This window comes from Drosophila santomea, chromosome 3R (genome assembly GCF_016746245.2).
Source record: "Drosophila santomea strain STO CAGO 1482 chromosome 3R, Prin_Dsan_1.1, whole genome shotgun sequence".
Classification (NCBI taxonomy): domain Eukaryota; kingdom Metazoa; phylum Arthropoda; class Insecta; order Diptera; family Drosophilidae; genus Drosophila; species Drosophila santomea.
In genome coordinates this window covers 2323803-2350517 of record NC_053019.2, presented here as the reverse complement: position 1 = coordinate 2350517, position 26715 = coordinate 2323803, and the positions used below count along the sequence as shown (strand labels likewise).

General features: G+C 39.5%; 3 protein-coding genes and 3 non-coding genes across 7 annotated transcripts; 2 read left to right on the top strand and 4 right to left on the bottom strand.

Moving 5' to 3' along the window:
- Positions 1–167: 167 nt before the first annotated feature.
- On the top strand, positions 168–1948 carry LOC120451004 (transmembrane protein 192). Its single transcript, XM_039634316.2, has 4 exons — positions 168–407; positions 538–670; positions 733–1009; positions 1485–1948. The coding sequence occupies exons 1-4, from the start codon at positions 265–267 to the stop codon at positions 1712–1714; spliced, it is 783 nt and encodes a 260-aa protein (XP_039490250.1). The 5' UTR covers positions 168–264; the 3' UTR covers positions 1715–1948.
- Positions 1738–26212, bottom strand: LOC120451003. 2 transcript variants are annotated; one of them, XM_039634315.2, is made up of 8 exons: positions 25764–26212; positions 22221–22280; positions 11359–11380; positions 7214–11302; positions 7025–7144; positions 2393–2650; positions 2138–2329; positions 1738–2077 (listed from the first exon to the last, which is right to left on the bottom strand). In XM_039634315.2, the coding sequence occupies exons 1-8, from the start codon at positions 25913–25915 to the stop codon at positions 2006–2008; spliced, it is 4965 nt and encodes a 1654-aa protein (XP_039490249.2). In that variant the 5' UTR covers positions 25916–26212; the 3' UTR covers positions 1738–2005. The 2 variants fall into 2 exon arrangements, with proteins under 2 accessions (XP_039490249.2, XP_043862217.1); XM_044006282.1 differs by lacking the exon at positions 22221–22280.
- Positions 2868–3654, bottom strand: LOC120453318. Its single transcript, XM_039637975.1, has one exon. The coding sequence runs from the start codon at positions 3652–3654 to the stop codon at positions 3487–3489; it is 168 nt and encodes a 55-aa protein (XP_039493909.1). The 3' UTR covers positions 2868–3486.
- Trnaa-agc lies at positions 2882–2954 on the bottom strand. Its single transcript has one exon. It is a non-coding gene; the product is annotated as a tRNA-Ala (tRNA).
- On the top strand, positions 13627–13699 carry Trnaa-agc. The gene has a single exon. It is a non-coding gene; the product is annotated as a tRNA-Ala (tRNA).
- Trnaa-agc lies at positions 15040–15112 on the bottom strand. Its single transcript has one exon. It is a non-coding gene; the product is annotated as a tRNA-Ala (tRNA).
- Positions 26213–26715: the final 503 nt, after the last annotated feature.

Here is a 26715-nt window from a genome sequence, read left to right as displayed (position 1 = left end):
TCTCCAAGAAAAGTATAATATTAAACCATCTGTTAAATAGGTAAGCATAATTAAAAAAATATACAACATTTTTAAATTATAACTGCAAGCTTATTGTTTACATTTTAGGGTTGTCTTGCCCTTTACCGCATCTGAGGGCTGCCACCCTGAAAATGTTATATTTGGGTAGTGCTGCCATATCAGAGGAAAATAAGTGTTGTTTTTCTGCCGACTAATAAACAAAGGAGCAATAATTTGAAAACTACGCATTTTAGAGCAGTGCAAATGGAGCAACCAGCAACAGGCAGCGCCGCTGTCCAACCGGGCGTTTCCCCAGCGCACATCCACGACACGGACCAGCTCCTGGACCCCGTCCTCTTCTCCGACGACAATGGAAGCTACAAGCTGAATACAGTACCCGCATTTAGGTGAGATTATATGTGGAGTACGGGGAAAAGGGCAAGCCATGTACTCATCGGCCGCCGGCAGTGAATCATCCATGTCGTTTCAAACGACCAATAATGTACATAACATAATCCATTCCCTGTCCCACCGTAGCCTTCATCTGGTTATCTCCACTGCAATCTCTATTGTGGGGATCATACTGGCGGCCTCGTTCCCAACGGATAGGCGTTGCGATGCCTACTTCATAATGCTCTACCTACGGGCCACCTTCTGGGTCATCACATATGTAAGTATACCAATCAGCAGTTCGTCAATCCCAACCTGCCTCAATGTCAACCGTTTTTACAGCTCTTCGATCACTTTGTAAGGAAGCAACACGACAATCTACGCATGCAGGGCTATCACGATTTCCACCGCGAGACTAACGTGCAGAAGGGTATTCCTCTCCAGCTAGTATCCCTGTGGAACTCCATGCTGCTTGCTGTCCAGGCCCTGATCCACCACTTCTATGCGGAGAACTTCTGGGAACACTGCGCCGCCGGATGGTTGTCGCCGGTCAGCTATGTGACCGCCTTCACCGTTGCCGAAAATTTGGTGCTGGCCGTCTCCCACAGCTTATATATTGGTAAAGAAAGAGTCATAGTCAAGTCAGTAAAAGTGGGGAAGTCTACAAAGTAGTACGACTTTTATTTTGCATGTCAAGAGTTATCACCTTGCATTGTACTTTTTCCTATTCACATCTAAATATTTCTGATGATGAGCAACCTTTTACTCATATTGTTTTAAGGGCTGAAAGCTTAGGGAAATGTATTATATATATTTTATATATATAGTGTTCGAGTAGGCTAGGTAATTTTTTAAAACTTATTAAGAACTGGCCAGTAACTGTTTCTCTGAGTGATTTTGCTTGTTCTTGTAATTTGCAATAAATGAGTCAGAAACGTTTAGATAAAACTGGTAAGTGAAATTCTAGTGTGTTAATACAACTACTAATTGAGTTCGTACTTCTTTGTGGTCCCAAAACAAGAAATTACTGATCAAAAGCCAAGTAATTTCTGGTAGAATAAATGTCATGACTAAAAATTTTATACCAATTCCAGACAAGGTGCGTAAGTTCAACAGCGCCAAGCTAGCCCCGGATGTTTTGCGCGGTGCGGACCGTGCTGGAGGTTCCCTGGGCCTTATGCAGCCAGGAGGAGACACAGAAGAGCTTCTGGAGAAGCAGGCCGACCTTATCGCCTATCTGCGTGACCACACACACAAGCTCAACCAGAAACTGCACCAAATGCAGACCAACGTGCGACCAGTGAGGGCCCCTCAAATTCCTTAAAGACAAATTAAATCACTACATAATTTTACATAATTTTACATTTATCATAATTTTACTGGATGTTCTCTTTTTATTCGTTTATACTTTGTTCATGGCCAAATTCTTCAAGTAGATCAATTGCAAAAATGCAATCGGGCGCTAACAGAAAAATGTAATATTCAATTGTAAATACAGAGAACGAATTATAAGTCCGCGATCAAGGACTATGACCATTAAATTGTATTATACAAGCAAGTTTGTGTGTAAAAATTATTAAATTAAATCCGACTTATACAAATAATGATAGGCGTCTTAATAGCCATTTACAAATGCTGAGGGAACCTCCAGAATCTCCAGCGAGTTATCTTTAGAAGATGTGACGATCTGTAAGATTGCAGTAAAACATTTGAATACTAAACTTGTAAGAATTATAAATGAACTTACCTTATCGCCAGCAACCGAAAGGGCTAAGACCATGCGACCAGCGCCCTCGAAACGACCCACTTGAGTTCCAGTTATCTTGTTTAGGACGTAAATAAAGCCATCGTAGCAGCCGGCTAGCAAATAACGCTCTCCATAGGACGCAATAGCAACAGCTCCATTTCCACAGCTAAACTTGGTGACCAAGTTTCCAGTCTAAAACGGAAATATCATAGGAATCAATATTCGGTCAACTGAATGTCATATTTTACCACTTACATAAAACTCCAATTGATATATCTCGTTTTTCTGCGTTCCGCAATACATGTGTCCTTCATCTAGAAGCAGACTGTAGATATTTAAGCCCTCTGCAATAAATACGCGACGTAGCAGCAGTCCGTTGACCGCATCATGCATTTGGACAAAATTTCCTTTGCATCCCAGAACAAGGATCCTCCGAACACCTTCGTTGGTGGCCTTAATGGCAATAATGGATTGGCCGGTTGATACCAAGGGCTGTTCCATCACTTTGTTTGTCTGAAAATAGTGAATTTAGTTTAATTTTCTGGATCCGTATTTCAATATTGTAGTTATTAGCTATGGCATACTTACATAATATTATAATCTAATCTAATTATCAATTTGGAATAGATAAAAAAATGTATAATATTAAAAGGTAAGTTATGGTATATAAAATAATTGTTCTTTTAAAGATGTTCTTCTCCTCAATGTTCCAAAAATATTTTATTACGGTTAAAAAAAATCATTTGGAGATGCGGGGCATCGATCCCCGTACCTCTCACATGCTAAGCGAGCGCTCTACCATCTGAGCTACATCCCCGTCGTGAATACGCCTCTTTTAGTGACCCTTACAAGGTTCGGTAACATTTACCGACTTTATTTTGCCCCTATTGTAGTTACCTACTCATTGAAATGCAAGAAGTGCATTGTCATGAGTCATGACATTAAAAAGAGTCTCGTTAGCAATATGAAGTGGGCAAATGAAACCAATGCGCACTGAATACTTTATAATCGTATAAATAGACATTGCGTTAGTGGGATGTATGTATTTTTAAACATTTATATATATGCCTAAATGCGTATATAATATACAAACATATGTGATTAGATGAGCTATTTATCTATAATTTTTTGGATGCAGAAAATTATATTGTACCTTTTGTGGGAAAAACTAAACACAAGAAACAATAGAAATATCTTTGTTGCAAATGTAAATGTGTATATTTATTAGTTTTGAATTACTTAATTTTAAAAACGTTTCTGCTTGGCCTTTTTGTTTTATTTTTCGTTTCAGCGGAGTTATAGTGCTTATTTGTATTTCCTGTTTATTTTTATCACATGCATTATGTGCCTTAAGCATAGGGATTCGAAGACGGTCTGCGATTATAATCGCATGGTGGTTGACCTTTGAACTCCTCGTGATTTTTGCAGGCAGCACAAATAACAAGAGCTAATATCACAACAACTGTTAAAATGTAAAATGTGAATGTAAAATGCACCCATTTAAATAAGACTGGCATTTAGCGATAATGGCACAAACAGGATTCCCCTCAGGGGATGTACCTGACCTGTGTGACTTCGGTAATAAGTCTGTGGGAATCACAATGGACCCAATGATAAGATAAGAGAATTCAAAGCTCTAAAGGCCAATATAAATAATTTTAAATTAATTTAATATTAAATTAAATGACAATTTAATAGAAATTACACCAAAAAACCACCTTTTAAAAAGAATAACTGGACAAGGAAATTTTAAAATGTTAACATTATCAAAGGTTAATGTTATTGCAAAATGACTTCATTTTTTATTGTGTTTAAAGGCCAATAGCCAACCTTTTTGGTGATTCGGTAGGGACACAAGAAAATTGGGAAATTTTAAGTGGAGATCAAATTTTAATATAAGGAGATCTATACAATTTTAAAAACTACATCAAACAGGTCAAAATATTGTGTCTGTAAAAAATGGAAAAAGTAATGGTTAGGTGTTATAGACTTCCGAAATAGCTAAGAAAGCGGGATGGGGCGATGTAGTGCACTTATATCAACCGTAATGTCTTCAGCCATTCGGCAAGATGGCGACCAGGCGCAGAGTTCAAAAGAAAATATAAATCAATTGCTTCTGGAGGGAAATTAGATACACTGCAGTGTGGGGGGAGTTTATTTAGTGGTTGCAGCCTGCAGGAGCTATTCCACTTGCCACACCTACACCAATGTGTGCAATTTGCCACGGCGAACAACAATAGGAAAGCTCACATAAACACGAAAAAAGAGTTACAGTCACTGGGGGGGGGCACACATAACGGTACAAACAACCAACCCGAGTTGGCCAAGTCGGCCAATGGGAGAGCGGTACGAGCACACCAACACGCTGACAACAACAAGCCATAGACAGGGCGTCAGTTTCCAGGAACACAACACAACAAAACAGAAGCCAACCAGCAAGAAAAGCCCACGCCTCAACAACAACAAAAACAGGAGCAACGAGGACGAAAGAGAGAGCAAGGAAAGGAAGCAAGCAACAGGCACGAAGACAATTCCAGTTGCAGCGCCTTGGAAGGCTCTCTCACACTTGCAGCAGAGAGAGAACTTGAGCGAGCGCCGTACCGTTACTCGCCCGAGTCCTGGATAGAAAGAGAGCCAGAAGCTCGTCGGCTTGTATTTTATTTAAAATTGTTTTGAGTAAATAGCATATAAACATTTTATTTGCTGCTGCCAAAAAACTAACGAATGGCAGTAACTATATGCAACTAACAGTGAAGTGCAGCGCAGAAGACATGCGCAGAAAGTAACCAGTGAGAGAGAGAGCGAGCGAGGGAGAATGAATGCCGGCAAAATATACCGTTAACTAAACAGGCACACATAAAAACTTAAATAAACAACAATAGAGAGCACTGGGGAATGAAGGAGAGAAAGAAAGAGATAGGAAGAGAGCGAGCAAGAAAGCTACATCTTTCTTCCCAATGAGTGTGGGAGCAAGACAGCTTGCTAGTGCTGCAGTTTGCTGTTGTTTGTTGCAACTAACCCCTAGCCCTAGTTCCACATACATACCTATATACCCAGTCGCTGCAAGGAGGCTATATACTCCCAGGACCCCTAGTCCTTGGCCAAACAACGTGCAGCAAACACGACACAATAAAACACAAAATACCAGGCAAAGCTAAATATCGAGCAATAGCAGCAAGGCTGGCAAAAACTGCAATAGCAGCAACGCCCACTATATGCTTCCTGCCACATGGGGCGTGGCGTCTTCGCATATTTACCAAATAACCAAAGCTTTAGACTGCACCTACCAAAGACTCGAGGGCAGGGCACAACCACTCATACTACAGTCGGTAGTACAGTTGCCTCCATCTACAATACAATGGCAGGTACAGTTGTCCCTTGCTTAATAAAAAAGTAGTTGTGCTGCACCTCCTCAATGAATAGACCCTGGCCTCCACCCCACTATGTGTCAAGTACATATATTAAAGCACTTACCAACTACAAAGGATTATATAATTGCAGCCCGTTCGTGTTTAGTTATAATTTAGTACAGTTGCCTCTGCCTCAATTATAATTACCCCATCCGTAAATATTAATTGTTAGGTGAATATATTAAACGTAGTAATTAAAACTAGTACCTCTACCAGTTATACCAGCTACGATGACTTTTTTTCGGATGTTCCTTCCCTAATCAAGTACAGTTGTGCACAGATACAATATACGTAGAATCATGAGTTATCAGCACGTCGCAGCCATAAATCGAATTTCTGCCAGAATTAAGGCTTATACTTTGCTCTACCCCCAATGTAAAATATTATAATCAAGTATCAACTCAGGCCAAACGCCCTTTCTACGCGATTTTTCTCCATACTATCCAATTTGTTAAATCCGCGAAAGTACAAAAAATGAAAAATAAATTCGATTTGATTTCCATTGTCTAGACTTTCGTTTTGGCTTTCCTCATTGCCAGTTCGGTAACTCCTGGTGTTATTTTTGGCGCGCGGGCAAGGTGTGGACTCATCCTGTGTGTGGTGGCAGTCCTTTTGGCAGGACTCGCGAGACGGAGCTCAATATTTTAATTAAAATTGTTCAAGTGTTTGTTGGACTGATAAATATTTAATGAGTCAAATTAAGCGGGGAAAATTTATTGAGAGGCGATTGATTGACTTTCACATTGTCCAATTAGTTATTTGTTGGTCTAAGCAATGTTTTAAGAAAGGGAAACTATATATATTCTAATAGGGAAATACCTTATCTCACTTCTTAACAATACGTCAGTAGATATAACAAGAGAGAACGCTATAGTCGAGTTCCCCGACTATCTGATACCCGTTACTGAGCTAGAGGAAGTGCGAAGGAGAGTCTTCCACAGTGACAGTTTTTATCGGTTTGTGGACGTTAGAGTGGACGTGGCAGAAAGTTTTTTGGCAAATCGATAGAAATTTACAAGACCAATACAAAAATGAAAAAATATTAAAACATTTTTAAAAGTGTGGGCGTAGCAGCTTTAGGCGGTTTGTGGGCGTGGCAAAAAGTTTTATTGCAAGCCGATAGAAATTTACAAGACTAATACAAAAATGAAAAAATATGAAAACATTTTTCAAATGTGTGGGCGTGGCAGCTTTTGGCGGTTTGTGGGTTTGTTTTTGTAGTTTCTGAGATCTCAGCGTTCATACGGACGGACAGACAGACGGACAGTCCGTCTGGACATGGCCAGATCGACTCGGCTATTGATCCTGATCAAGAATATATATACTTTAAATGGTCGGAAATGCTTCCTTCTGCCTGTTACATACTTTCCATCAGATCTAGTATACCCTTTTACTCTACGAGTAACGGGTATAAAAACTCATTCCATTTTCTACACGATGTATACTAGCATTTAGTTTAGAAAACTTTTGCACTCACCACTACGTTGAAGGTAGAGATTTGACCCCATCGGCTGCCAATAAAGGCAAATCCCCAAGCGACGTCTATCGATTGCAAGGGCTCTTTAAGGTACACCGTTTCTATAACCCGCTCCAAATTCTGTATGTGTGTAAGAGTTAATACCTTACTAAAAAACTTATAATCCTTTAGAGAATCTTTGTAACTTACCAGAAGCGATGACTTCTTAAAAAAGCCATCCGCTGAGGTGGTGTACAGAATGGAATCCTTTTCGCTGAGGCACATATTCGTGATAGCCTCGCTGTGCTTGGTGATCTTTCGCTCCAGCTTGTGAGTGACCAGGTGGAACATGTAGATATCCCCATCCTCGGCTGCCGCTATTATGTACTCCCTGTAGATCTTTATTTGGGTAATGGGACTGCCGACATTTTGCAATTTTCCCTTCGGCACAAAACCTACAGAGCACTTCTCTTTGGAGTTGAGCTCTGACCAGTGATGACCAGGATCGTGCAGTTCTTTAAGGAAGGAGCTGGGCGTTTCGAAGGGCATGTGGCAGATTGGTTCGGGAGGCGGTGGTGGGGGTGGTAGTGGTGGTATTATAGCCAGTGGCTGGTGGGTTGGATTAACTGTAACACTTGGCTTGCTGAGGCGCGACTGTGCAAGTTTGGCGGTGGACGAGGAGTCAGCTACTTGGTCACCAGCTGACACCTCCAACCGCTCTTCCTTAAAATTTGATTGAATGCTCGTTTCAGAATCCATTTTATTGTTATCTCGCTCAGCAATCTCTTCCTGGGATTTCTCCACTAATTCGCCTGATTTACGTTTTTTGGAAACTCGTTTTTGTACCCTTACTTGACGCTTGGGTGCCAGGACCAACACAGCTCTTCTTAATCTACTTCTAGTTCTCCTGGCTATCCCTCCTTTGCCAAAACTGTCCTCGTGCGTTGACTCCGGGGCAGTTTCAGCCGCAGGTGATTTGCTTTTGTAGTTAGCGACTTGAGCAAAAGTAGCCTGATTTCTAGAAATCATGGAGTTAATCAGTAGAAGCCTGCTACTCTGTAGTTCTAGATTCACCGTCTCGAGTTCAGATTTCTCCTTCTGAAACTTTATTATCATATCATCCAGAATGCTGCGACGATTTTGATTTTCCATCAAACGACGATCAATTTCAACCAAATTCTGCGCCAGCATGTCGCCCAAATGTTCCAAAGGTTCGTTTATTTTTGATCCACAAGCTATGCGCGTATAATTGCATAGAGCAGGATCCATGGCGAGAAAGGGAAACCCAACGGGAAAGGATTCCACTTTCGCCGAAGAGGAAGGATTTCTTAGGCTAGGAGCAGGGCTTTCAGAATTATCTTCGACTGGTGTTGTTTGGCGGGCAGGTGAAGATCGAGTTTTCTGACGAGCTGAACCCTGCTGTTCAGATGAGTCTACCGGATTCTCCAGGATGGGCGTTAAAGATTGGCGGGTTGAAGGTGATGGACTTTTCTGAAGAGCTGACACCATTGGAGAACTCTGCTGAACTGTTGCGGAAATAGGTCTGTGCTGAGTTGGCGGTGGGGACTGACGGACAGGAGAAGAGTGATGTTTCTGAAAGGGGGATACAACTGGCGGAGTTGATTGGCGGACAGGAGAGGGTGGAGGTTTCGGACGCGGTGATATAGCTGGAGAACTATCCTGAGCCGTTGGTGGAATAGAACACTGCTGGATTGGACGTAATCTGGACGACTTAGGGGTTTTCTTAATTATGGATGCTGTTTTTTTTGGGCTTAATAAATTTGTAAGCTTTTGTTCTTCATCCTGCTCCCGACGACGTTGTTTCTGCAGACTCACCACGTTGACAATTTCTTTTAGAAGAAATTCGATAGCTTGGCGATTGTCGGCTGCTTTGAGATTCATTTGCACCTTAGCTACCTCAATTTTGCTAAAGGTTTGTGAATTGTGCTCGGAGCTTGTCACTACGCAGGAGATAAAGTGCAATCGACTCTGCAGGCTACTGGAATGCTGGCGACGATAGCGATCAGTGAGAGCCTCTCGAAGATGGGGAAGGATCAGCTTTTCAAAGCTGTCCACCACATTTTCTGCATCGTTTTGAAGCTTCAGCCTGCGTCGCCTTTTTGTAGATTTACTGCTGCTTTGGGAGTTGGTGGAGTTGTCACTGTCAACATTTTCCACAGTTGAGGGTTCGGATTGCGTCAAAGTCTCTTTTTCATTTACAATATCACCTTCAAGTTCATCAACGTCCATATCCACCACGTCATGCTCTTCCTGCTCTCCGTCAGATGAGCTTATCAGATCAATAACTTCCTTTGAGGGCAAAGAACTTACTGATATGGGTGAGCTCCTAGATTCCCTTTTAATTTCCATTTTATTGGGTGTACTGATCCTAGAAAGGGAGCGCTGCAGTGGAGTGGTTTCCTGATTACTACTTTGGATAGTTTTATTTAATGCGGATTGACTTGGATTGGAGTGGTTACTTTTTGAATTCGTCCATAAAATCCTTTCGCATGGAGGGGTCGGTAACAAGGACGGACGATTCTTTGATTGTTGTGTTTCCGCGAAACTCTTGACCTCGTCGGCAGTTTTTGGACTTGTCGCACGATCTCCGGACCTATTTATTGATTCAGAGTGTTGCAGAGTTGCTATTAGTGATTCTTGTCTCGGGTTCTTTAGCTTATTCCCATTTGGAATAATGGCTTTTTTGTTGCTCTGTTTACAATTTTTCTTCTTTTTGTTTTCTCGAAAGACCTTTTTACTGACCCCATTCGATTTTACAGAGCCATCTTCGCTATCTTGAGGCAATTTACAATGGGGTTTGCTAAGCTTGTCAGCTTCTGATTGATGATTGTTATCCTTACTATCAATTTCACTTTGAAGCTTTCTAATATTAGTGCTCTGACTCCTATCGTCAACAGTTGCCTTAGTCTTCTTAGTTTTGATATCTTTTGAACTTTCTGCGCTGTTAAAAGTCCCCTTTGTTCCTTCGGGTTCTTGGACTGGGCTTTCAGCGCCCGCGTTACCTCTTGTTGTACCTTGATTATCTGCTTCAGAATCCTTGGCCGTCTGACCCTGTGATATGTCTATGCCAAAGCACTTTTCGATCTCCTCCAGCAAAATTGCCGGCAATTTGATGGAATCGACAATTTCGTCCTCGACTAATTCCTTTACCAGACAATCCTTGGGCTTATCCAACTCAATTGTCTTTAGCTGTCGGCGAATTTCGTCGCGTATACGCCGCCTGGCCTGGAGTTGTAAGTGTGGTTCAAAGATAGTGTCACCATTGTTGATTATGTACTTCAGACTCTCCTTGTCCATGCTAGCGATGCGATCATTGAAAACGGCCTCGCTTTCTGCGGCCAGACCAAGACTTTCAGCATTGTAAATGCAGTTGCTTACGGTTCGGCGACGATTTCTTAAGTTGGCCCTAAAGGCCAGACGACTGGGGCTGGCGGGAAATACGGATGGAGGGGGACTTAGGAGAGGTGTCCTGCACAGACGATTCTCCTGCGTGACTGCAAAGAGCTCCTGCCTCAGTAGCTCGGTAAGGGGGCGCACTTGTATACGTGGAATCGATTGACTAGACTGTACACCAGAAGGGTTCTCACTTAACTTGGACACGTTTAATTTTTCCTTTAACGACTGTGCCTCTGAGCTTTGATCGGGAAACTGCGTTGCCTTAGAGGTTTCGTTTAATTCCTTGCTCGGCTTGTTAGGACACGCTCTCTCTTTCAACCCATTCGTATTTGTATTCTGATCGTCTTCTGGTGAAATTTGATCAGGTTGTTGTGAGATATCCGAACTTTGCTCGTTGGAGCTGGTTTTGTTACCTCCTTGATCCTTAGTTTGCCCCAACTCAATTTTATTTTCTTCACTTTGAGAGTGATTTACACCACTTTGCTTATCCTCCGTATGTTCAGGCTTATAAGCATCGCTTTTCTGTTCACAGTTGTGTTCCTTAATTCGCTTGATTTCAAATGTGTCTCTGATTACACTGGAACCACTTTCATCATTATGATAAGGAGACTTAGAGGAATCTCTAGCACCTTCGTCCCTATGATAGGTTCGGCCTTCCCTTCCCCTAGGCTTGTATCTGTGATAATGGTTCCTACTGTGGTAATCACTGTATCTGCCAGAGTGTCTCTCATCGGAATACCTAGTGGTTCGTTCACGAAAATCAGTTCTCTTAGTATAATCTCTCTCCTGTCGTTCCTGGATTGAATCACGGGTTTCAGAATGGTCACGATTTCCGTAGTTTGCTTGCGGGTAGGGCGATTGCCTTTGATTATGATTAGACCACTACAACATTTTTGTTGATTATAAAAACCAAGTATTCAATGTTTTTCTTAACTTACCACTCTTTTGTTAAAGTGACCACTGTAAAAAAAGAAAAAAACATGCATTGTAAGTAAAATCTTTTCTAATTAATTACATTTAGACGAATTGCGAAAACATAACTACAAAGACGCCGAGAAAGGTGAAAACTTTTACAAACAATAAAGGAATAATTAATGTAATCAAGCGACGTGCCCTGAGTTTACTCGTAACTTTCTGGCACGTAAGAAAACGGACTGAGAAATGAAAGAAAGCTGCTGCATTAATTTAACAGATTTAAAATTTATAACCACAGCACCCCTGACCCTATTCGCATGCCCTGGCACATTTCATCCTCCAAAACTTTGCTCTCTCTATTTGTGTATGCAAAGGTGCGAATTCCGTTGTTCTTTTTGTTTTTTCCTTTCCAAAAAATCTCGTTAAGAAATGCTAAATTATACGACCACAAATCCTTGCCGTTGCCTTTTCGTTAATGTCACTTGTAACATGAACTAATTAAAAAGTAAGGGAGCTTAAGTCCTGTGAACCTATACAGAATCTGAATCTGTTTTTATTTGGATTGCTTGAGTGAGCTTCAGCCACTTGAATATTGAAGGTTGTATACTAATTGAATGCTACATGACATTATATGTACATAATTTTATCCAAAAAAACATCAGGATACTGACACTTACATGGCCAATCAAGGCTAATTTTAATAAACAAAATTATATTGAATAAATTGATAAACAATTAAAGAATGTTGGATTTGCAATTTTCCATATCCCAAGTAAACTTAATTGTCACAAATACATACATCTCTCTAAATTGTCTTCTTAAACAGGATTGAGTTTCCTTCGAAGGTACATTTCAACTTGATATGTTTTGGGCTTTAATTAAAACCAAACAAACAACACGCTTCTTGTCAACGCCAAAACAAAGAGTAAAAGTTGAAAATTACTTCAAGCTGTTGCGCTCGAAAAAAGGAGGCAAACCCTTCAAGTTTCCCCACTAATTGTTACAGCTCCTGCCCCAAAATCCCGCCTCCCCTTGTTTATCGGGGAAACATTGTGAAAACATGTGGGAAGTGTGGCTGCGCTTAAAAACACATTACAAGTACAAGACAATTAGTTTGTCTCATATAAAACGCGACTGGGGAGTTATCGGGGATTCCCCCTAGCCGAATTTCGTTTTCAGCCAGCAAGAGTTAAACGTTTTCATATTTATGAGCCTCGTAAAACTCAATGATATACAAAATTAATGACAAAAACGTAGCAAGTGGCGCATCTTCTTAGCCGGTTCCACTCTCTGGCGAATCGTAAAAGAAATGCTACCTCAAAAACTTTTGTCAGCATTTACCTGCCAGCGGAACGCAAGTGGGGTGGAAGTACGGCGAAAGTTATTCAAGCGTCGTGTAATTTTAATTTCAAGACAGTCTGCGACTTTTTAGTTCAAGCATTTCAGTAAAAGGACTCTCGTTCCATTTCCACTTCTTTCCATGCCTTTTTCGACTGTCTATCTCCGGGTGTCACGTACAATTTTTGTTCCTTATTTAATTGACTTTGGACCTGGGCTCAGTTTATTAGTTGAGGGCGACTTTTTGGCTTGATTTGAGCAGTAGGTTCCCTCCAGTCTACGTGCATTCTTCCTGCTCATTAGAAAGGACTTGTCACACACGCCACCGAGACTTTGAGGACTCTTTCAGGACCTCTTTCTTAGGAACCGTTTCCGGTTCCGATAAGGAGTCGTGTTATTGTTGATCCTGCGGGGGTTGAGTTGGGGACAAACAAATCAAGTGGCATCCTTTTTCACTCATCACTGCATACATATTCCAAAGTTTATTTTTTCTTTCCGCTATGCGTTATGCATATTAATTTTTTGCCAAATGCCAGCATGAAGCACAAAGAGTCTGATTTTTTCCGGTTTCCAAAAGTATAAAGACCATTTTAAATTTTGGTGGTGAGATATACATAATGGTATGCAATAAAGTGATAATAGTAAATAAGAAGCAATGGTGTCTGGTTATTTCTAATTTCGATTGGCAGAAATTTTGATTATTCTGTAAATACAGTATCAACGCCTGTATATAAACCACCTCTTGAACTACACCACTGTCTGAAGCGTGGTCATGTCTTTCGAACGCCACACCCGAAAATCGCTAAGCTGCAAACCAGTTCATACTTGGCCTATGAAGCTGTAACCAGGTCGGTTGTCGACTTGCGTGCCAATTGAACTAAACTGCGGGTAATTGTCCAGCTTTAGTGGGTAAAGCAGTGAATAATGAACCTTTTTTCAGGTATCCATAACACGGGGATGTAGCTCAGATGGTAGAGCGCTCGCTTAGCATGTGAGAGGTACGGGGATCGATACCCCGCATCTCCAAACTACGTTTTATTTTTGGTATATTTCAAAAACTAACTACAAACTCTTGGCAGTAAAACACTTAAAACAATTAAAATCCTGAAAATACATACATAAATTGTACGAACGACACGAAAACAGCAATGGCTTAACTAGCTTACGTTGAAAACTTTGTCCTATGGAGAATTGTGAAAAACAATTGCCAAGGTAGGGAAAAAATTAAAACAAAAGCTTTTTCTCATAAATAGCACATCATGTATCATTTACAACACCAAACCCGTCCGAGTGAGACTTTGGAGGAGTTCCCAGCAAGTTGCCCGCGGAGTCCTGGGACCGTGTTTTGGCCCATTGACAACTCCAACTCCTGTACAGATTCAGTTTCACATCCACATTCCAACTGTGCTGACTGTTCTAACTGCTGCGGCCGTCTGGTTAATTGCTGGCAAAGTTCTCTGCGATGCAGGGAAGTAAACAAACATTGGCATATTGTGCTGATTTATGTGCTACAATGTGTTCTCTCAGCCATTTCCCTTAGCTACACTACACTTGGAAAATTAAAATTTCACTTTCTATAGATGCAATCGAAGATGAACTGTCAAATAAACATTATTGCTGGAATTATTTGTATACATATTTATACCTATACTAAAAGAATATGTATTTATTTGTTATTAGGAACGCTGTTATTATGAACATCTAGATCTCGGGAACAAAAAGAACTATAACTTTGATATTAAGCATAATATTTTCGAGAAGTCAAAACTGTTTCAAAAGATTGCCACTCTAACGCCACTAAATCGCAAAAGGCTGGCACGTCCAACATTTTCAAAAATGTTTTATTTATTATTTGAATTTTTTCTTGCTAATTTCTGTTGATATGCCAAACCAATTTTATGATTTCTCTTGCATAACCACTAGCTGAGTAAGGGGAGGAACACAACTGTAGCGGACGGACAGACAGATATGGCTAAATCAATTCGACTAGTGAACTTGTGACACACCTTTCAACGCATCTTCTACATCATTTTACTTTACGAGTAACGGGTATAAATATCAAGTATTTATTATATTTATATATATTTTAGTTTTTAAGCAAAATTAATAAGTGAAGTCTAACACCATCTTTTCTGAGTGTAATAATGTGATGAGGGCGCAAATCAAATTACGCGTCTTGATTGTCGACATGGGGGCGGGTTCTAAGGGATGCAGATATGAGACTCCACGGATAATGCTCGCTTGGCAGCTACACAGCAACCTTTGAATATTCATTAGTGGCAACATATACATAAGTCCCGGAATGCAAAAGACAAAACTGCCGACGTCTGCGTGTTTCACTTGGCAAAAAAGGGAAATAATCCAATTGGAGATGCGGGGCATCGATCCCCGTACCTCTCACATGCTAAGCGAGCGCTCTACCATCTGAGCTACATCCCCCATGCATTGTGGGCTGCCGAAAGTGTCCGAGAAAGGTGTTTCACTAAAGTGCAAGCCAAGCCAAATTAACATTTGGCCAAGAGAAAGGCCAGTTGTGGTCAACTTCTGCTCGTTTGGTAGCTTGGATTTGTGTTCGGTTGAAGTTATGCGAAGGCAAGAGGTTTGTTTTAAAACAAATGCATTCGCTTTACTGGGAATTTGTTAACAAAAGTTGTATTGTAACACTTAATGAAGCAAATAAACAAAAACATTTTTTCCCTAAAGTGGAACAAAACAACTGTGACCAACGTTTGCTTATTCGATAGCAAATTTAGAATGCATTGTTAGCATTCATTCATTTAAAATGGTATACGTTTGGCGGACAGATGCAGTTATATGTACATATATTACTTTGGTTTAGGATTATCAAACTAATATTCCACTTCGAAGAGTTACAAAACAATCCCTATATCCTTATGACTGGTGAATTCATTGTGAAAAGATTATTTACATTCATAAAAAAAATGTTAATTAAAACTAAAGAAACAAGTGTCTCCTAAGAGTTTTTATATATTGAGGAATCATCTGCAGCTAATCAATAACATCGATTGAATCAGATCTAGTAGGCAAACTCCCAAACTTTATTGCCTCCTTAAGAAAGCTTTGTCTTCAACTCAGATATTTACTGTTCAGTTACCCTTAACCAAAAAAAAAAACATTTAAAAATTGCAGCATGCCGAAAAGTTTTTGAAGCTTCCCGCATAATCAACTCGGACGTCTTGCAAGGATAAAGACTCCATGAAACAGCAAAAGTACGAAATAACAAACAAACAATAAAATATTGAGCACATTAATGTTTAGTCAGACGTAAAATTACTTTTAAGTCTACTTCCATCTAAAGGGCCAAGGGAATTTTCTTCTGCTCCTTGGCAAAAACAGAGACAATGCTAGGGGGATTGGGCCATAAAGACGTTAGATAAACGTTAGATGCATATTTATGATTTGACACTCCAGCAGTTTGTCGGCAAGCAGCGAAAGAAAATTGTCAATTTGGGGGGCAATTGGTCTTACTGTCGTTTCCTATCGCGCTCGATAATGAAAAATTATTCACTTTTGCCGCTTTGACAAATGCTCGATAGGGCACCAGAGGAAAGCTGGAGCCCAATATGATGGGCAACAATAATAAGAGCTTATGCCAGCACTTTGGATTTAATTAAGAATAAGAAAAACGCACAACTTCCAAACTTTTCAATTGCCAGATGCGTCGGCAAGCGTCTCGGCTAATCGGATTTTCACAGAATATTTTTTATGATTATTTTCAAGCGGTGGAAAAGCTTTTGGCTAATTAGAGTCGAGCTGTAAGGGATGACGAAATAAGAAAAAAATTAAATCGTTGAAATATCTGCCTTTTGATAAACATAAATTTTAAATAAAATAGGATTTATCATATAACCCATAAAAATATGAGAATTGTGCAGGGAAATGACGCGAAATTATTGAGCATTGCTATTGCTTAATCACTAACGTAATATTTCAACACTATGGCTTAAAAAGTCTTATAAATTTAAAATAAATATAGGGAAGAAAGTATTCAGTAGTTTGAGCTTTTAAATAAAATTATATTTCCTACATCATATGGACAGATATTAATAAGTCATTATTACCGTTACAAAAATAATTGAACAATATAGTCACCAACTAAACTGCTACGAATCAAATCATTGCGTAAATAACTCGTTGTGCAAAAACAACTCGTTTGAACACACACAAAAAGACTTTCAGAAGTCCGGCAAAGTTTACTCAATCACATTAATTGCATTGGCGTTAAATGGCCTCCTGCTGGGATACATTCACACGCCACTCAAACTCAAAGTGTCACTTAATTGTTTATGAATTGCTCTCTCTGTTTGCCGCCGTGTCACAGTGGGCCAGAGGATTTTTCTAGCGGGACAAAAGTCACTTTGTAAATGTTTAAATATTGTATTTATTTTTGGTTTCTTAACTGGCAATATCCGTCTGATTATATAATAGTTTGTATAAGATTTTTTGTTTGTTTACATCATCAGCTGTGAGCTTTGAAAGTGAACATATGTTTCAGCAGGTGGTCTGCAAATATTTGGCGTACAGTTTCGTGTTTGTTGATTTCGTGAATTGAAACAAAGTAAAACAAATTGATTCATCAACTTCTGTTAACTTTAGGAAAAAGTATGTTCTAAATAAAAACAATGTGTTTGTGACCCGTATTTTTATGTTTAGTAAAAAAAAAGTGTTCGAAGTTTGTTATTTTACCAGGTATGGCATTATGCTTGATACTAGCTTATCTGGACTATAACTAACCTTGTTCACTCTTGTTCAAGCTGATTGTTTAGCAATTATGTATCGTGTGAGTCTTTGTGACGTTAATATATTCAGAATTATGTCCAACTTCGACCAACTGTTAAGTCTGTGGCACTTTTTAGGTGAAATGTCAGCCCAAAAGGGCGGGCTTTATTCCACTTGACTTAGCAAAAATGATCCCGCAAAGAGACCTCTGGTTTTATTTGGTATTTGGTAACATTTTAAAAAACCGCCAGCTTTCTAAAATGGAATCTTAAAGTATTACTAGAAAATTAACTACTTCTATGAGCCGACTTACAAAAAATTAAAAATCATGTCATTAACAAAACTTATTTCGAGAAAAAAAACAGAAATGGCTTGATGAGCCACTGTTAATATATAATGTACCATTAAATTCAGATCTGGGTCGTCCTAAGAAGGATTTTGGTGACCTGTGCCACAAAGTTCAGGCCCGAAAAGGGTCTAGTCTTGTGAAGGAAACCACATGTGACGAATTAATGGTGGCAGCGAGCTTATATTTATATACCGATTCAGTGTGATCTTAAGGTGAGGGCTAGCGGACCCCAAGTCAATACAAATTTATTCAACTCATATGCAAAAGAAACAGCTGAAGTCTTTGTAGAAATATATCCTTGGTATTATATGCCGTCATCTGTGCATAGAGTTTTAATACACGGAGCAGACATCATCAACCGTGTTGCACTTCCTATTGGTATAATGTCTGAAGAAGCACTTGAAGCCAGGAATAAAGATTTCAGAAACACTCGACTAAACCATTCCCATAAGGACAAAAGGAGTAATACAATGGAGGATGTTATGAACGGCTTACTTGTTTCATCGGATTCGTATATAACGGCTATGTCGAAAACTTCTAACACTAATTGTAAAGAATTCAATTTTGATAAAACCGTGCTTAATTTCGAAAACAATTTAAATAAATCAGATTCGTCAGATTCATCCGATTCCGATTAATTAATGATTAGAAATATATAATAAATAATAAAGTCCAAAATATAAATTTTCAGTCAAATCTGTTTTTGTTTACTTGAGTTATTACTAAAGTTCCGCTAGCTGGGCAGCCTAGCCCACTGTGCGTGTGCGGGGAAATGTGAATGTGTGGGTGAGCGGTTGTGTCAGTGAAATATAAATCAGCCTGCGTGTTAGGCTATGAATTTTGTTGTTGTCAACATGGTGCGATCGACAGACCGGAAACGGAAGTTGGTGTGTGCGACCAACACTGTTGACGTTTTTCTCCTTTGACTTTCCCGCGGTTATTACATGTTTGTTTTGCAGTTTTGATTTAAGGCAAGGCTCCTCGGTTGTTTGATGTTGAATTTGAGAATGGCTATTGATTGAATTGAGCTTCTGAATAAAATTCAAAGCGGAGCATCGAAAAACTTACATTTTTGGTTTGAAATTCAGAAAGGTTTTATGGAAATGAAAAAAAAATTCGATTTATAATGGCTTCTTTTTGAAAAACAGCTACGCAATGGGAAGTTTATTTAACTCAACGTTCTTAATACGTTTTGAAAATATTTTATTAATTGCTATTATCAGCATAATTAGTTTCACTTCACAAAAATTAATGGAACTTTCAACGGTTTAACAATTTACCGTTAGGCCAACAACAGCACAATACACAACACTACACAACACAATACTGGGCAGTTCATTTTGGGGGAAGTGTCGTTAGTAGCTTCGGATACGATTTCGTTGCTTTCCTTTTTCATTTGGGGGCGGGCGAAGTTTAGAGAGCACAACACACAGCAATGGCAATATAGCTGCAGCGGCAACAACAACAGCAAGTACATAACCATCTATACAACAGGACAACAGCATTCGGGCACACATACACTTACAGCATCGCATGCAGCGAACGAGCGACGAGCCGACGATCATAACGGTACATAACACGAAGTCACGGCCCGAGAGCTGCAGCAAAACAAAACACAGCACAAAACAATGCAAAGTACAGCAACAATAACAAAATGTAACTAAATAGGATGCAGCAGTGGATGTGGAAGTGAGAGGGGGGAATTAACCCACCCCCAACCATTATTTTCCATCTGCCCCACTCCCTCCATCTCTTGCAGTGCTGGCAGAGCGAAGGACGAACGAGCGAGCTGGAAAGACCGAGTGCGACTAACGGTAAACAGGCCAAGAAGGAGCAGAGAAATCCTCGTCGCATCAGCTTCGCCACATCGCCTCTCACGAAGCAGAACCGAGAGAGCGAGAGAGAGTGAGTGAGCAGTAATGGGGGGATATAAAATAAAATACAAGCAAAACAACATAAAACCCAACAACAGCAATAATAACAGCACCTGCAGCACGTGCAATTAATAGATGCTCTCCATCTCTCTTTCTCTCCGTCATTTGGTTGCTCTCTTTCTTCTGCAATGTACTGTTGTACCGTTGCAAACCGAGATGCCTCTCTGGTTGGCTGTTGCATACTTCTCGGCGCCAGGAAGAAGTCTGAGTGTGTGTGTTGGCATTTTTGTTTGGTAAACTGCATATACAACAATACAATAAGCAAGACACCGACTGAGGAATGGGGATCTGGGGTCCTTTACATACCGCTCTATGTAGCATGAATGAAATTTCGGCGCATGCCATTTGATGGCCTCGCTATAAAAGTCAGATAGGCCATGTGCACGGGCTCAGTTGAGTCCCAACTACCAGAGTCCCGACTTCGACTTTAACTCCATCTCCCAAGAAACCAGTGAAGCCGCCAAAAAAGGAAACAAAAAAACTACGGAAAAATCTAGCTGAAGAGTATTTCTAACGCAGCAAGCCGAAATTCCTTGAGTTCCAAAGCGACGGCAATTGGCTGAGCACAAAATTTGGACGCGACTGTGAGCCCCGCGCTCATCAAGGTAAGTTGCTAGAAAGGTTGATATACAGTGAGTGTGGTGAATACGGTGGTGAAATTCGACCTGGGATAGTTTATAAGATTTTATTAAAGTATCCAATCAAAACATGGGAAGAGGATTCCCTTTTAAATACATCTGAATAGTAATATGAACTGTCGAAATAGCTAGCGTAGCAATTTAAAAGGTATTGTGCTATAAACGAATATAAAATTAATTAGTAATAATTACACAACAAATGGGATACCATTCCTTTTAAACGGGTTTTAAGAATTTTTAATCAATGCCTTTGCTGATTAGTAACTTCAACCTTAAAATAAAACAAACATTCTTTCAGAAACATCATCCTACCAGAATTCTGAGTTCTAAGCTTCAATATCAGAGCCACTACAACCATTTCATCGCACCATCAGTCAGTTCGCTTGGGTCGAACCTATTGTAAGTAAGACACCATGAGTTCGTCGATGAAAATACAGGTCTCACGATCTCAAACGCAAGGATACAAAAATGATCTCTTAAAGCGGTACAAATCAACGAAATCAAGCCCAAATAGGGCCAAATATCAAATGATAGAAAAATAATGTCATAACCAGCTAAGTACAGCAATCAATCGATATGTAACCAATTGTAGGGCCACTAAGTATGCCGATAGTCAATGTATTAGCCATATCTTCTAGCATTTATAAACCATACTTAAGCCATCGCAAACTAGGGACAATGCATCTAAATAGAAAATTTAGCTCTTAAGATCAACTACAATTAAATAACTTTCACTGTAAGAATCCGAATCCGAACAGTTAGGGCTCAAAGAAAGGCAACCAATTGAAATCGCTCGCACTTAACTTTTATTAAATCCCGCTGCAAGAGCTAAACATTGACACGATCCGCTTAATCCGGGGCTTGTGATCCGCTCTAAACGCTTCGATTCCACCAAAATTATCCGGGCAATCTATGAGATATGGGTGTCCGAACTTGCTAATCGCGTACGCGGAAAAACTCCCATGCAATAGAGGCCAGGGTCCGGACCCTTGCCGTAGTCGGGTTCTACGAGCCGTGCGTCAAGCGGCAGTCGCCCCTCGCGTCGGTTGGGCGGGTGGTGGGTAACGATTTACCGTTACACGTTGGGAATGCGTTCGCAAAAAATTGCGATTTTAATGAGGCTTACAAATGAGAATTATTTAAATTGTATCTTTCTATAAATTTATTTCTTCCTATTAAGCATTCTGCATGTTACTTATAGATTTAGGGTGCAAAACTTTTTAATATACAAAATTTATATTTTCTATTTTATAGAAAAGAATATCTTTCAGTTAAATTTGTCAATATTCATGTAGAATGTACGTAATTTACTCATTCACATACTTTTATTATGATAATTAAAAGCCTTCATTCGTAGGATTGGATATCAGTTTTTGTCAGTTAGGATCGATATTTGTATGAGTGTAACAGGATAATTTCTAAATGGTGTATATAGTCCTGATCAGATTTGCCTACAGATACAGTCGTCTCGCATTTTTGGAGATAAAGTGGGTTGATTAAATAATTTCTTAAAAACATCTACATAGTTCTGGAGAGTATTCAAGAGACTTTCTGGGACGACTGTTGACATTGCCAATCCTTCCCTTTCCCAGATGCAAACCTTGTTAACGCTTCTGGCGACGTCAACGGCGTCCACCCAAGAAATGCATATTTAGTCAAGTGTTAATAATGTGGCTGCCACCGAGGGATCGTCCCTTCAGCAGGATGTTTTTTTTAGCCCGACTTTTGGGTTTGGGTTTTGGTTGGGCGGGAAAGGTGCAAGCGTGCGTTAAGCCAAGGAGCTCACGCAAGGCAAACAAATACGGGGAGACACAAACAAATGGCGCAAAGGGATACAAAAATGCAAAACAAAGGAAAAGTGCGGAAAAATAAAAGGGAAAACTTGCCTGTCCAAACGGCCTCGATGCCAGGGTCGCGAATTATATTTCATTGAGTTGTTCTGTCGCCTGTGGATGTGGGAGAAAACATAAATAAAAAATTAAAATCAAAAGAATGCAGAAAAAAGCAAAGGAAATGCATAACTAAACGAGGATAGAGAATAGAGGTTGCAAGTTGGGGCTGCTGTTAATTTTTTATTCTAAATGTGCCCTTCTCGGGACTTCAAGAAAGTTGCGACGTTTATTTATTTCCGCACTGCCGAGGTCCTTTTCTTTACTTTTCCTTGACTGTCTTGAGATTTCTTTTGTTATCAGTTTTTCGAGGAGTGGTACTGCTGATTTTTATGCTTAGGGCCTGCATTTGAGTTGATAATGAAGGCAGACATTATAAACACACCCCTGCCCATTTTCCGCACGGATTTTAATTTAGTGGTCTATAATTAAAAGCACTGCGTTGGGGGCGATGTCAGGTGGCCAATTTGCACACAATAAAAAACGAGAAAAGGAAAGTCACTGTCATTGGAAATCCCGCAGATACAATTTACCTTTCTACGTCACGTAGTTTCAACGTCAATTGCCAAGTTCGCGGCGGCTATTTGGTGGAATGGATGATGGGTCCTGAACATTGAACGCACTCACACGGAAATGACAATGACAGGCAGTCCACAGTTAGGGGCGTAAGCACAAAAAGGGGATTTTTCTACACGGAATGTAAAATTTCCAAAAAATAGATTTACTATAATTTGTAAAAAAAAAACTATAGGAAACCTAAATAACCTGAATATTATTGTAAATATCTCCATATTATGAATTATTCGTTTAAGCCGATTAATATATAATCCACTTTATTCTACGCCCTTCTTATACAAAAAGTGGCAGGACTAAAAGTATCTCGTGGATAGCAAGCCGCAGGCAATTGGCCACCCACTTGAAAATTTATGTGTTAATTTTAAGGTGCCCGACCGTGGAGGAGATGGGGAAATTCAGGAGGTATTTTCTCCTTTATACATTTCTTTTTTTTCCGCCTTTTTGTATTGGGCAGCATTTTTCACAAAGTTTTTGCAGGTGCTGCCAGGGTCAGGCGCCTTTTGGTGTGTAATAAATGAGCTAATAATAAGTGAAATGTGCTTTTGAGTGACCCTAAACAATTGCCCCGAAGAGAAAATGGTCGACGAAGCAAAATTGAGGAGAAAAGGAAAATCCCGTAAAAATTGCTGTGAAATTTCGGTTGGGCAGCGAAAAATGCGGCAAAGTGTCGGAAATTCCATTGGTGACATGAAAAGATTTGTTTATAATTAATTTTCACCTCGCCACCATTTTCGGCTTTTTCCATTTGTTTTAAGCTAGAAAAGTTGGTTATCGCCAAAGTTCAAACATGTGTCGCTGAAGCTTATTAATTACATGAATTCCTTTGGTCGGCATTATTGGGAATATTGGGAAAAAGCTATTTGCAAAAGATTTTTAGATTGCATACCTATTAGGGTAACAGGAAAAAATGCTCAATAAAGAGCCCGTTAAAATTCGAACTTAACATACGCTATCAACATAGATATTAATAGATATTCTATTTTCAATATTTTCTATTTAATCTGAACCATTAATAATACATTTATTTGCATTACTAGCTGTTTCTTGGACTTGGCTATAATGTTTGTTATATGCACCTCACTTTCGACATTTATGAGTGGTTCAATGTGTTGAATGATATTGAGGAATGTATGGAGAACACCATGAGCAAAATAACAAAAGCCACAAAACACAAGTGTTGATGTGTCGAAGGGGCAAAAATGAAAAAAAAAAAAAATTATGAGAATGGTATAAAAGAGTAGCAGAAAAGCGAGAAAAACGAGGTGGAGAAAAAATTTGTATCCGCTTGTTGCAAATTCCAATCAATTTTTGTTGTTCTTACGGGAGAGATGAGGGCGACTCATTTGCCGGAAAATTGAGTAGACATGCATATCCGCAGACGAACGGAAATGGTAAAGATGCAGGTTCGCACAGGGCCATCAATTAGACTTTTTTCGGACTCTGCTGCTCCGCTGTGGGTCCTTTGTCTTGGGCGATGGAGCTCGGCCTGTTTGGTTAACAAGATGGAGCTGACAGAGCCGCAGGTTATGGCTAAGGACCAACGTCATTGAGACAAGCTGGTTGGCCCAGCAAACAAACAAACAAACCGAGTCCCTTTCTCCTCGAAATATCCTTGTTTGGCAACTTTTGCGGCAAAAATGGAATTTTGCGTTTGCCTAACTGGCAAAAAATTGGCCAAGTAGTTGGGTGGTGGTGGTAAGGATGCCCCGGTGTACTGTTCCTTCTCCATATGCAATGTTTTGATGTGTGGAAAAGTCTGCTGTGAATTGAAAATCGAAGTTAATATGCTCCGCAGACTGTGAAACAAATCATTTTCAAGTTGTTAAAGGAAATCGACACGTTTTTGCCATTTTATATTTATTATGGGCGCTTTTTTCTCGTTTGCCAGCAGATGTTGCCAAAAGTGTCAGGGTGCGAGATGGGTGCTAAATGGCAATAAACCTAATATTTTTGATTATATGTATCTCTGAGGATAATGTCGAAGTGGTGTGGTCTTTCTCTTAAGAAAATTCACAAATATTAGTTCATTTAAATCTTCACTCTTACGAAACTCGTTTCTTTTTAAATCACATACCAAAGCTTTTAAATTTAAATATAATTCCAAATTCTCTTTGCTTTAATACCCTACCCCAATTCGTTTTTAGTCTAATCACCATGACGTAGGACCAATATGTTTCCGATTTTACAAAGCATTTACTTCTTAAAGGATCTGTCACATATTCCTTGATGGTAACTTCAAAGCTGCAGAATACACCTACTTGAATATGCAAAACAGGACGAAAAAATTCGTTTAGGTTAGCTATTTAGCGCGGCGTTAGGGCGGCTGAAAAAATCTCGAACTCAACACATTATATTTATGCAATTTGAAAGATGTGGGGAGTAATAAAATTAGTAAGCACATGAGTGGCCCTGGCTTCATTATCATAATAGAAAATCATGCAAAATTCAGGGATTCCGCGAACGTTGACAGTTTTCTGCGGGGTTTCAACCCTGAACTTACAATTTATGGTAAAAGAATGAAGAATTCTATATCATATCCCTTTTTTAAAATTATATTAATACAGATTGAAATGCTAGCAATTCAACATAGGATGTTCAAACTACATATTATAGTATATTATGGTCTAGATCACAAAAACTTGCATAGAATCGAGGTACATGGAAACTCTAAAGCGGCCATATGGGATTGTTATAATTGTTGTGGAACTTTCAAAGATTCAACAATTATAGAGTTTTGGGCATACCCAGATTAACAATTATTATTATTATTAATTGTTCTACGTGGAACAGATTTTAAAATATTTATAGATGTGGGTCAGGCTTAGATGGCATCGTATTGATGTATTCTACATGTCATTTGCATTGAAACGCTTTGCCACCCTAATTTACTAAACTTAACATATCCTGTCATCAATGTAAAGAAAATTTTATTAGAGTTGATGGTTATTCGGAGGACTAACTCACCAGTTGTTGGGACTCAGACCACGAGAACCGGTGCTCGAGTGTCCAGATCTTCCGGTGTTGGAGCTCCTTGCCGGCTGATTAGCCGAATCCCTGCCGGTGACTGGCGGAGCTCCTCCTCCCCTTTCTCCCGGTTGCTGCTGTGGTGCACTCATCACGTGGAATGCTTAGCAATCTAATGACATTTCTATTCCGGTAGGAAATGTTTACAACAATTAAGGCATATGCAAATCACAATTGGCCAGTGGACCGCGTTTGTACTGTTAAGGTGCATTAAATCGTAGGATTTTGAATCGTCAAGTTTCCTGAGAGCATTAGTGCGTTCTGGTTTTGTTTTTTGGCCACTATATTTCACAGCAAACAAATGAATTCCGAAATAAATAAAATAAAATCCAGAACGTTTATAAAATTTACGAGACAGCGACACGAACAGCTGACTTGTTATCGATTGCAATTCGAATAAGGAATCGGGACTCGGTGCTGCCACCCCGTTTCACAATCTGGCGGCAATTTAAATTGACTGAAGTGACTGCTAGAAAGAAGAGTATTGCAAAACGATACCCTACAATTAATACGGAACGTTTAAGCTGAAGTGTCTTAGAAAATGCTGAGATATATAATGTTCTCAGATAGCGAACTAATTTATTATTCTACCTTAGTTCATACTTAGTTCAGCAAATATATAACATGTTCCTTATGATTATACCTACATATTTAAATTTAAAAATGTACACCTAAAATAGAGAAAAAAGGTCTTTCTGTTAGGATCTTAAGAAAACTTTCAAATAATCAATATGCATGATGATTTAGCTTGTTCGTTTGTATTGTCTCGAATTTATGCTAATGTGTTTACGCCCAAATTCGTAAAAATTTTCATTTGCTCAGCATCTTGTGTTTACTTTGCGCGTCGATTTTTCATTTTGTTTTATTTGTGCTTGCTCGTGGGTTCTCTTCG

Bases quoted from the DNA above. Each gene is read 5' to 3' on its own strand.
- LOC120451004 (XM_039634316.2), top strand. From the start codon at position 265: ATGGAGCAACCAGCAACAGGCAGCGCCGCTGTCCAACCGGGCGTTTCC. The intron at 408-537 runs GTGAGATTATAT...GTCCCACCGTAG, and splicing joins AATACAGTACCCGCATTTAG to CCTTCATCTGGTTATCTCCA. The intron at 1,010-1,484 runs GTAAAGAAAGAG...TACCAATTCCAG, and splicing joins CTCCCACAGCTTATATATTG to ACAAGGTGCGTAAGTTCAAC.
- LOC120453318 (XM_039637975.1), bottom strand. From the start codon at position 3,654: ATGCCAGTCTTATTTAAATGGGTGCATTTTACATTCACATTTTACATT.
- LOC120451003 (XM_039634315.2), bottom strand. From the start codon at position 25,915: ATGAGTGCACCACAGCAGCAACCGGGAGAAAGGGGAGGAGGAGCTCCG. The intron at 22,281-25,763 runs GTGAGTTAGTCC...CCACATCCACAG, and splicing joins GGTCTGAGTCCCAACAACTG to GCGACAGAACAACTCAATGA. The intron at 2,330-2,392 runs GTAAGTGGTAAA...TTTCCGTTTTAG, and splicing joins TATATCAATTGGAGTTTTAT to ACTGGAAACTTGGTCACCAA.